Source organism: Cydia amplana, chromosome 10 (genome assembly GCF_948474715.1).
Source record: "Cydia amplana chromosome 10, ilCydAmpl1.1, whole genome shotgun sequence".
NCBI classification, from domain to species: domain Eukaryota; kingdom Metazoa; phylum Arthropoda; class Insecta; order Lepidoptera; family Tortricidae; genus Cydia; species Cydia amplana.
This window is the reverse complement of record NC_086078.1, coordinates 11,699,333-11,711,965: the sequence shown is the minus strand read 5'-3', so window position 1 is coordinate 11,711,965 and position 12,633 is coordinate 11,699,333. Positions and strand designations below refer to the sequence as shown.

At 35.3% G+C, this 12,633-nt stretch overlaps 1 protein-coding gene across 1 annotated transcript in view; it reads left to right on the top strand.

Moving 5' to 3' along the window:
• The window catches only part of LOC134651308 (hornerin-like), a 215,213-nt gene extending 212,242 nt beyond the window's left edge, over positions 1–2,971 (top strand). Inside the window, exon 2 of the mRNA XM_063506364.1 lies at positions 2,896–2,971. Coding sequence (XP_063362434.1) covers positions 2,896–2,956 — 61 coding nt within the window. The 3' untranslated portion in view covers positions 2,957–2,971. The remainder of the gene's footprint in view (positions 1–2,895) is intronic.
• The last annotated feature ends 9,662 nt before the right edge of the window (positions 2,972–12,633 follow it).

Here is a 12,633-nt window from a genome sequence, read left to right as displayed (position 1 = left end):
GAATATTATTCATGCCAAAAAAAAAACACTTATCTTAAATACCAGCATGTAAGGTATGTAATGTAATACATAAATTTGTACATATATTATAACATTATACACGTACTCGTAGACAGGAGTAACGAACAGGGGGGGACTTTATCTCTAACGCGATCTCTACAAATAAAATTTTGGGTTTAATATATTACTAGCTATTAAAAAACAATGTAGAATTGCGGCTGCGGGTGTTGGCATGGAAGAATCTATTTATTATACGGGTGAACGCGCTGAGCTCTGTGGCTATGACTGTGACATTCGGGCTGTGATTAATTTTCATATTCAAATTACTGACGACCGAGGGTTGACGTTTTCTTTTGTTTTGCGACACCGTTCTTTTTTTTAGAAAACTATATTTAGTTAGGCGTATTAAATCTCGGCGGGTTAACGCTCGTCGCAAACTTGACAGTTGACATCAAATGCGACATATTTCGCCACAAAACTTACCTAAGTTAAACGTAACTCGAAAGTCTTAAAGCACAACCTTAGTCAGGCTTAAAGTTAACAAAGATGAAATGAAAACACCTATTTTTATTATGGTAGAGGTACTTTTTACCATGTCTGATAGTTTCACTTTTGACACTTGTGACAGTAAACCGATACCAGAGGACCGCCAAAAACGAAAATCAAATTTAGTTTCTCGCGGTAGGCCCTCAGTAGGTACAGAAGGTATAACATTTGGTAAACCATCTTATGTCCATTTAACATTCATACATATGGATATATGGAATACAAAACAAAGCTTAATAAACTTAGTACAATAATAATATTTGCATGAGAACAAACATGTTTTTAAGACAAATAAAACATGAGTGAATATAAAAATAACAAATGTCGGTCGGTCATTTATTCCATTTTTGACACGAAAACCCACTCGGGTTCTGATTGCCAATTACTCTGTAAGTAATTAAAGCCGCAATTTTCTTTTCCAACCCGTTAATAATTAATAATCACGTACGAGATGTTTTGAATAAATAACATAATAAATCGGCTGGTGGCAGCTTGCATTGCGCAGACCACATAGCCTATAACCGTAATAGATGCCGGCTACGTGTGGTCGCGAGCCTCAGTACTAATGAGACAACGAAGAAGGACAATAGGGATAGGTAGTTACTATTAGTGCTGATATTGTTATTTAATTTACTAGGTTTTGTCTAGGCCTTATATAACTATAGTCTTAGACTTAGAATTCGATAACAAAATATACAACCCACAAACACTCAATAAAAATTAAGAAATGATTTTCCTGCAATGGGCAAGCTTTTTCCTAGGCTAGAATAGCCCGAACTTTGTTGTAAAGTGATTGAGTGAGTGCCTTAATCAAAATAATGCGTAATTAATAAAATTTGTATCTAACGTAGGTACATGACATACTTACAATGCGCGCGGAAGTTATAAATACAAAAAAAAAGAATGCGTATCAAATCTGGTACACCTAACGATAACTCCAGTAACATAACGATAATTTGTTCGGGATATCTTCCCCTAAGAGCGTGTAATCATGAAGTGAAAGTTTGTATGAAAGTTCCATTAACAAATTAAACACGGATAGAGAACGCGTAGTTGGCAATTAGATATAATGTAGATTCATAAATAAAACAATGGTTTCAACATGGGTTTTTCGGCAATCAAATCCATTCAATGTTTTAAGTAATGACCCTGAATGGTTCTATATCGTTTACAGTTGAGAAAAACAAACAAATTAGGTTAGATAACACACATTCACCCTACGTTCTAAACTCTTCAATTTATATTCGTCTACAGCGCGACTTTTCCTGATGTTAGATCCGTGTAACAATAAATCAACAGATAAACCAAGGTGGATTAAAATAGAATTCCCGAGTTAATATAGACGTCCTCATAAACATCGGGAAAGGATGATTTAAGATCGAGTTAAATATCGAATGAAGAACTAAGGGCTTTTACTAAACCAGTAGGATTAGCACGAGTGCGTTGCGACAGTATACATCATTGCGCGCGAGGTAAGATTTTTGTTATATCTACACCGCGCCGTGTCTCATCATTCTATGTTCACTTCACACTGATTATATCTTAGTTTATCTAACTACGCGTAAATGTTTTACGAAGCAGAAACTTCAGGTAGGTAAGCCTACATGGCGTAACAAGACGGAAGTATGATAATACTAGTATTACTTATCCTGTGGCAGAAGTGCTTCTAACTAAGCTGTCTAACTGCCGTATTCGAACTTTAAGATATTCACAAGAGACGACACGTACTAGATCTATTCTAGATACGTTATAGTTTAGATTTCAACTAGTTCTCTTTTGCAGCGCAATTCGGGCAACCAATGTCACTTTTACGTTAGATAGAGTTAGATATCTAATAGATGTGAATTAGATCTCTAAGCCGTATCTTGTGGAAATCGTTCAAGAGTATCTCCAGAATCGCGCAAATGTCAAATTTGACAGGTTAGATCTTAAACATATCGTTATCGTATCTTGGTGATGACTAAAAGATATCTTATAGATGTCTATTTCAAAATCCGAATCGGGCCCTAAATCTATTAACCTGAAGCGCTCCCCATCCAACTTCCCTTTTTTGAACAAATGTGAAAATTCTTTTAACGTTACATATTTTGCTTGCATAATTTTGCATAATTTTATACAACTCATACATATATTATTTACTAGCCTTTCAAGTGGCATATGTCATAATTGAGTTGTTGGAATTTCGATTTTATTTCAATTAATCGAATTTCAGATTTAAATGACTTAATTGTCCGGAAGCCGGTTCCTGCCACTTGAAGAGCTAGTCAACTAAAGTGAAAGACAAAGCTGGTCCATCCCAGCAAGTAATCAAAAGTGTAAGTTTTTTTCTGAATAAATCTTAATGACCACAGAATTAAGTCAACTAAGTCCCTCTTGTTCGCGCCGAGTTCACGGTCACGAGAGAGGGTAATATATCCTCGCGCGTTCCATTATGCCAACAAATTATGTTTCTGCCGAAAGTGGGAAATGCGGTCTTCACACGTCTAGTGATGTGATGTTTCATCTTACCGATACTTTTTTGATGGAACATTTAAAGTAACACATTCTTATAAATGTTAATAAAAATCGTCTTTGGAATTTTTATTTCAATCGATCACTTTATTTGCAGTCTAACATACTTAAATTAAATGAATGCAAATATAATTATAATAATTTTGGTACATAATAAAATAAACTTAAAGTATAATAAGACAATCACTAAAATAATAATGCATTACGCAGTCAGTCAGAAATACACGTAGGTACAATATAGTTGTCAACTATTAGTATCACTCGTACAAATCATACATTTTAATTTATAGCATTAGCCTATTATTATTGACATGTCAAATTGACAATACAATACAAATACAATACAAGTCAAATACTCTTTATTGCACACCTCAATAAAAGAAGACAATACAAATAAAACAGAAATACAAACAGAGGTAAACAACAGGCGGTCTTATCGCTAAAAAGCGATCTCTTCCAGACAACCTTTGGGTAGCGGAAATTAATAAATTTACATATGTCAGTAGGTGTTGCAAATGCAAAGAAAGAAACCTATCACTAAATACATTAATAGAATAATAAGGTTTATTTATAAAGTAGGCTGTAGTTTAATCAAATGTCCTTTGATCCTTGCATTTTTTTTGTATTAATGTCCAATTTATTTAATAAGTAGTTTAATGGCGGTGTTGTGAAAACTTTTATCGAAATGTTGGAAATTACGTTTTGTTGCCAAAAATTCATTTTGTATTATGTTATTCTGAAGTAGTCAATCAATCCTTGTAGGAGACAAGAGAAATGAAACGTTTTTTTAAAGAAGTAGGTATTTGTTATGTAACCACTCCGTTGCTAATAGGGAGAGTTAGTGAAGTAACTCGTTTATTGAATCAGGAAAGAAAGTACTAGTTGTTTTTTCTACTCGTCGACTGCAATACTTGAATTAAGACTCCGTATACCAAAGTGAAATCGCATACTTTTTTCACTATGGGACCCCAACTCAACTATAATATTTATTTCGGTACAGTTTAGTCAACTATAATATTCATTTCGATACAGTTTAGTCAACTATAATATTCATTTCGATACAGTTTAGTCAACTATAATGAAATTGACCAATCGAAAGTGCGGAGCAAGTACCAGGGCCTCATGAGTTACGAGAAGGTGTCGTTGACCAACCGGTCGGGGGTGCGGGGCGCGGGGGCCGGGTCGCGTACGAGTATGAAGGTATCGCGGCTGCTCACGCATCTTAGCTGTATACTTTTGTTTTTTTTTACTACATATATGATTCTTCTACTAGTTTTAAGTATTGTGCCGCGACCGCTGCAGGGGACCATCGAGTGCGCCGACTTCTGGCCGAAGGGTGTCGTGTTTCGGAGGTTCCGGGGCAAACTGCCGAATCCGACACAGGAGCAGCCGATGCAACGGAGCCACGCCGTTTTATCGACTAAATAGCTAGTGTTTAGTTTTAAGTTTATAAAATACATATGTATGTTAGTCTGTAAGGTATTTGTAATATGGGCCTTGTTGCCTGAATTAAATTTCCAAATAAAATAATAAATTGTATACAATAGTGATATAATCAAGCTTTTTCATCTCGTACCTTACTTAGGCAACTCAGCAAGCTTCGTTGCCTAAACACGGTACTCGACTGAAAAGCTCTCCATTATATCACGATTGTATTAAAATACTATTTAAAGTTACCTACTTTTATATCATAAAAATTGTTATCAAGAGTTGACTGAACCGGAAGCTTCAGATTGTAGAAGTTCTACCTGCAGTATAGCCTTAGCCTACAGAATTGAAACCAATTATAATTAAGCAAAATTCCAATTTTATTTCCACGTTATTGTAGTTATTAATATTTTCATTTTGGGGAATATTTATGCACATCACTATTACACTCACCTATCCTTTCTCTGTTTGTTTTTACTTTAAAGTTACTTAATTCGTGTTTTCTCTAGCCCGTACCTACCTAATACATAATATGTTAATGTAGTGGGAACAAAATTATACCAAAGAAAGAGGAAAGAGGGTGTTGCCAGGGCTCGGAACCTGTTTTTTTGTAAAACCCAAAATAGCCAAATATTTTTAATGATTTTATGCTGGTTACGTAGGACTGAATCATGTATTTAGGTAACACCATCGTATTACATATTAGATGGTCCCATTAAAAATTAAATAATAAACCAAAGAACGAAAAAGAACGTAATAATACCGGTATTTTTTGGATGAAGAAAAAACTGGTTCCGAGCCTTGAGTGTTGCTAGGTTTTTCTTGGAATTCAGTCGAACACGTGTATAGATAATAAATAAATAAACAGTGTGAAATTGTAATCCTGAATGGAAATATTTTACGAAATTTATCAATTACTCGTATTTATTTTGTTACATGTTTGCCTCATAATTTTTAGCGCATATCCTTGTTTTTTATTAGTGACTTGTTATTGAAATGGGAATTCCTATTACCGCTATAAGTATGTGCCTACATTTATATACATGTAGGTACATTATGCATTGGTATATGGGCAAAATAGCAAAGCATAATACAGCGCGAGGGTTAACATGGTAGCAAAGGTTTCATTTGGATGGCGACTGCAGCAGCGTTGCTGGTGCTGCGTTACTGCTGCAATTGTCAAACTCCTAGATTGAATGTGTAATACTATATTATAATCAAGGAATTCGGCATCTAATGCGTCAACAATAGCGACGCAATTGATAAGTACCAATGATTTATAACTCAAGATAGGTTATAGGCGTTCCAAAATTGAAGCGCTTATCTTGTGACAAACTGGACAAGTTGCCTTTAGTCGCGGCTGGACAAGCGAGAAATGTGCACGTGCTAACGAGCTCCCGCACACCGAAAGAGAAAGTGACGACCTTATGTTTAACAACGAGTGTGACAAAGATGGATGGAATGAGAAAATTAATCAAAAATAAGTAACAGATTTCTTCGTAGGCACAGAAATAAATATGGAAGTATTTTTTGTGCTCCTCAAGTATGAGTATAACCTATCTATGGTTATATAATATCATTGATAAGTACCAACAAAATGGCAGTGACATGACATGACCCGCGTCAATGCTGTAGCAGTAACAGTCTTCATCATAACGTAACTTTAAGCCAATACTTCCGACTTTAAGCCCATTATGAATGAGAGATCGTGAAGGTAGGACTCATTTCTCGGAGTTCGCTGAATTCCCTCGCGATTGTTAAAGTTTGACACAAACTTGAAGGATTTCCCGAATTCTGATTGGATTATTAACTAAGTTGTAGATAAAACTAATCAAACTTTAATTATGTGTTTACGTGTGAATAATCATACAGTGAACCATATTATTCAGAAATGTATACGGATCACGTGCGGACCGCTTATAAACTCATTAAAAACTTAAAGAGGTACATATTATCAAATTGGGAAAGCTAGTGAGTATTTTAGACAACTGTTTTTTACTATGAATAAATTTAGGTATTTATGTAAAGGTTGGTGCTTCGGCACATCCGACCACAGCAACCTTTTTATAAGATAAGCAGTCACTGGTCACTGTGTAGTACGAACTGTGTTGAATCACGTAAAAAAATATTAATGGTAGGTAGGGGAGGTAGGGGACCATTGGGCAGTCGGGAATCTCGGGCAGGTCCTTGACGATTTACAAAGGGGTTCCCGATCCTCCCGACTGCCCAATGGTCCCCAATCGCCTCTACAATGTATTGTTGTCAACTGATTTTGTATAAAATTGGATAGGTAACTTGTACCTTTGTATAACTAAAGATCCTCCTCTGATTCCAAGTATTTCTCTGTATACCATTAAAAAAAAACCTAAATGCTCTAGAATACGAAAATAATTATTAAAAGTGAATGAAAACTCGCACTAATATAAATATTTTTAATCACTCGCAGCTTTTAATAAAAAGTGTTTAGCAGGCACACAAAGTCCTTATTTTGCTCCAGAGTAGGGTAAACACATTCTTCTCTGGAATGTCGGCTATTCCGAGCGCCGGCTGAGCAGCGGTTTGAAGCAAACATGAGTATTTCTCTCTAATGACGAATTCTATAAGTATGGAGAGATATTTAATGCTTATATGTAGATAGGTAAATTAATAATTATCATATGACTTGGAGACGCAATGCCATCCTTGCTGTGACCTGTATTTTTTTGTACTTATATACTTTTATAATACCTACTTGGCGTCATAGTTTTTGTAGCTCTTAGCTAAATGTTTTTTTATTAATATTGGTAGGTGACTATGGAAACTTGTAACGTTCATCTATTTTTGATTTCAACCTTTTATTGTTGATGTACATGCATGGTTACCATTTTTCATTATATACCTATCGGAATATGGGGCTCCGCTCCACGGGGCTATTTGGAAAAGGAAAATTACTTATCTAATATATTTATAAGTTTTGAATCCATATGTTTTCTGTCCAGGCAGTGGCAGAAACGAAGATCTTTGTTTGACAATGAAGTTGGTTAATGGGACGTCGCATTGACGCCGAATCAAGATTGTATCGTTGGAAAATCAGAGCAATTAATTCTTATTCAGAGTCTTATTTCTATCCTGATTTTATTTCTGTAAACAATTCAAGCACGTTTAGTACATACACGTACAGTCGCGCTCCTTGATTGTTGAGCCATTTCGGGCTCTAGCTAAATTGGACATTCCATTTAGCTTGGATCAATAGGAGAGTTCGATAATGACATAAAATAGGTACTAATTTATTAATATGTTAGTATTAAAATTATGCCCCATTTTACTTTCGCACACGTGTAGGTAAACACTTTCTCAGAAATTTATTTAGAAATGTAATTTAATTTGCAATATGCGGGTAAGCGGGTGTAGTCTTCCTACGTTACATATATTGAAGCCTTTGTCCCATTACCGCGGACTAAAAGGCAAACGTGGGATGAAAGATACCTTTTGTTAATAGAAGTTGCGTCTTTGCGATAAATCTTTTAGAATTTGTCGTCTGCCGTCCCTGGGCACTGAATTTATTATGACATGTCAGGTTGCCTTACCCGTTGTTCTAACCGAGCGCTATGTGACGCGGTCTTTAGATTCTTACAAACAGATCTACGCGACTGCAGTAAGATTATTATAGATATTATAGTCATAACAGAAACTGTTGTTTTAATATGGAGAGAGAACAACAGATTAAGGTCGATTGCACCAAACTGTTTGTCATCGTTAAAGAGTTCGCTAAATTTTATTGTATGGAACGATGACAAACAGTATGGTGCAACCGACCCTTACTCAGCCAAATTGGTCTGACAGAACAGCTGACGTTCACATAATCATTTTAAATCAACTACTAATATTTGTAATGTCATGTAAGTTTACTAGTACCTCATCAAACTTAAAAAAATATATACACAAACGTTCGTTTTAATAACGAACTATTTAAGTAGTTTTAAACTTTGAAAATCGAATCTCTTGAAAAATACTTTTAACCCGAATAGCTTTTTGGTAAAGGAGAAATCCTAAAATGTTTACATGGAGAACGTGCATTTCGATTTTGAGGTTTTCTCGGTTGTTCGAACTTTGTCAAGTGGTATAGTTTTACTTATTTACGTTCCAAAACGACCGATTTGCGATCTTGCCAAACGACAATACTCGTTATCATTTTTGTTCAGTGTACCTAACATCCAAGTTTGTTGGTGTAAAACATTGTAAACATTCGATACATAATATGATGGAAGAAAGTTGATGTTAAGACTAAGATGTTAAGTAGGAATAAAGATTTTAAATATATATTAAATATATTAAAAACGGGTCACTCACGTATTTTAAGTCGAAAAACGCTCGAGGCGCTACGTTTAATATATTTTTTCTACTCCCGTACTTTTATTTGTCATTTAAAGGGTCTATTCCCCAAAAAAGTATTTGTGCATACACGCAGTATCTTTTTGACACTTTTACGATACTTCGTGTAATCACAACTAAAAAAATATTGTATGGAATACATTGTTGCCAACCTAATTTTAATTGTCATCTTTTATAGACATGTTTTGTTTATTTCATTCTTTTCCCGCCCGTAGCCTCCTTTCTTTGCTACTTCTTGAATGAAAAATAGTTGTTAAATTTACAATTTTATTTTAAAGTAAGTGCTTGGTCGTAGAAAAAGTATTGTATGCAACGTCGTTTAACTGAGTCAAAAAATACTCGTGGCGTCTTTATTAACAATTTTCGGATTCGCCTCAAATTGTTACTCACGCCACTCGCCTTTTTTGACCTCTCTTAAACAACGGTTGCATAAAATACTATAATATGTCTGTGTCTCATGGAAGTTTTGTTATTAAAATTTTAAATATTATTTGAAAATGACATTAAATACCTAAATAATTATAGAAATCCGTCAACCAGGACCAGGAGGGCTATGATGCTTTGTCACCAAATCATTAATCATTTATTGCGTGATATGTGAAATACCTGATAAGTGATTAAATATGGTAAAAAAGACGCGAGGATAAAGTACAAGTGACTAATGATAGCGTGACATGATTTGGGCTTTTGAAAAATCAATTTTAATCTCGATGACTTAAGGCCTATTTTAAAGAATAGATTACTTAATCACATTCCACCACTTATCTACTTTTGCCATTGATCATAAACATCATCCGTGGTTTGAGCTTTTGAAAAATCAATTCTAAACAAGTTTACTTAAAGCGTATTTTAATTAATGACATCCTATCACCACTTATCCACATGTGACATTTATAGTTAAAAGTTATCCATGGTTAAAGCTTTTGAAATATAAATTCTAATGGCGTTTATTTAAGGTGATTTTTAAAGTGAAACCGATTAAGGTAGACCCGGCTGCAATACTTAATTAACGAAGGCTGATATTTGCTTGTAAATTCATACAAAGTTTTAAGGACAGTAGATCTTATTAACCTCAAATACGGTGAATTGTATACGTCAAACCAAAGAGTAAAGTAAGTACATATATAGGTAAGTATATTCGCCCGTGTTGGATTTACATGGGATTTACACACTGTATAAGATTACAATAGGGAATATTACGCAAAACTCTGCGTAGAGGACGTCACTAGCACAATCACTAGGCCTACTGAGAAACACGAAAATCGAAATTTTTGTTTCTGCCTCTCTATCACACTTATTGGATCGATAGAGAGGCAGATAAAGAAATTTCGATTTTCGCGTTTCGCGGTAGGCCACCTGTCAAACAAACCGCCTTGTTGCATCAATGTCATAGTGAAAACTTGTCAAAAAACTGTTTAAGGCATATAGTATGTATAAATTACTCCATGGTTTAGGAGCTGCACTCTGGCGACAGAACATTGCAGTAATATTCCCTATATTCCTTCACAATGGTCATTTTTTTAGTGTACCGCACAAACTTTGTTCGCGGTACACTTATTTTGTGGCTGAAGTTATTATGACTCACGAGTCTCACGACAGTATCAATTCGAAAAAAAGTTTACGTGCACATGTAAAGGCCCTTTTCGTGCGTAGCACGGGCCGCGTGCTCGAAAATGGGGAATGTGGATACAAACACTTGATGTGCACCGTGCGTGGCGTGCGCAGCAGTGGGTTTCCGGCTTAATACGTACCTATGCGTCTACAGAGGCAATGTCTATGAAGGTAAGTACTTAAAAATGTATACTACTGACACTGGTACTCGGTTGATTTTCTTTGTCAATATTGACATTCGTTCATGTTAATTCGTGTATGTACAACTATATTAGCAGAAAATTTGGTATACTTATTATACTACTATAGTCCGTCAACCAAATCTTGTCAGTAGCAATGTAAAGCAAACTAAAGTAGGGCAACACTCAAAGAGCAGTATTGCGCTAAGAAAAGCAGCAATGTACATCGAACCAACAGTTTTTTTTTCCGCTGAGCGCGCCCTGCGTACGTCAATTCAAATTGTCACTCGCGGTTTATTGAAAAAAATTGAAACATGGACGGACAATTTAAAAGCGATGATAAAACAATGTTAATCAAAATGATGAACAAATTTGAAGATATCAAAAACAACTCCCTATTGTAGTGCTTATATTCTCTTTGTTCCCTATCTATGTCTTCTAAGTTTACTAAAATAAAATCATATCAAAATGCAGATAATTAGATAGTGCATATATTTGTTATTTACAATATAATATGCCACTTGTTAATGTAAATTAGTGTACTGTTCTGGATGAATATGACATACCTGTGTAATTTTTTTGATTGGTATATATTGTACAATATACATATTAAAAATAAAACAACTGATATTTGGGTGTTTATTTAATTTAAAGGTAAATAAGATAAGGGTCACTTTTCGACTTGGTTGCGTTGTACACGTACATAAACCGCCATAGGTAAGTATTGTCTGAAAAGATACTACCTACTACGAACGCCTTATATTGGGCAAGATTTAATCCTGCAACAAACATGTATGGATTAGGTAGATATTGCGAAAGAACGGCGATATAATCAAGGCTCTTAATACTGTTTAAAAGGTTTACCTTTGTAAATAGTCACAACTGATTGCTGAAAATATTAGACATGTGGGCCTATGGACGGTTTCCAGGACACAATTTATGGTCTTGTTGGATAGATTTAGGCATACGTTTTAATTTTATTTATGCCTTTTAACCCTAAAACAAAAAAACTGAACATAATCTTAAAAGTTCGAAAGAGTTCTTCCAATACAAGTATTGGAAGAACTCTTTCGAAGACAAGTCATAACCTCAATTTTTAGTAATGTTTACCATCAACGAGCATGATTGTACATTGTAGGCCCCTTAGCTTTGCTTATTCTTATTTAATGTATTGGTATTTAATGGTGTCAGCAGAAATATCTCTTGAAACAGAAACGATTCAGAATGAAAACCAAATGAAAACAAATAAGGTGACGGCTGTCATTCACGGTCCACATTCCACAGATAAAACACAGATGACACGCGTTTTGGAATTATTTGAACACAGTGTTGCTAACCCGCGATTTTTCAAATTTGCCGCCTTTTACTACTGACAAGATTTGGTTGACGGACTTTATATAAGCATGCCTCCGAAAATGTAAGTGCACGACATTAATTATTTACGATACAAGTGCGGAAAAGAGGAAATACGAAACGAGTGGCGATAAAATAAAACACGACCGAAGCGAATGTTTTAAATCGACACGAGTTGCGAATTACCTATTCGCACGTGTATCGTACAACGTTTTACAGTACGTATGGCACTTAAACTTTCGACATACGCACGGAAAGTGCTCTTTCTCGCACTAGTTCGAGAAGTGACATTTTCTTCACATGTGAGGCAAAGCAATCAAATGCAAATTTTGAGTTGTTTTCTTATGTTTGCTGGTAGAATGTACTAAATTTTGAATGATTTTAATTTTGTCGAATCGAAGATAGTGCGACGTGCCTGTACCCAGGGCGTGCTCTGCCACTGCGGAGATGCTGCAGTCCATCTTCTTTACACTCCGTATGTGTTCTACGAGTCTAGTGGACACGTTGCATCCGGTTTCTCCGATGTAGGACACCGCAATCGCATGGTATCTCGAAGATGCCCGGGTTACCCAGCGGATCCTTGTCCTTTGGAGAGCGCAGCACACTTCTAATTTTTATGAGGACGGAACATTGT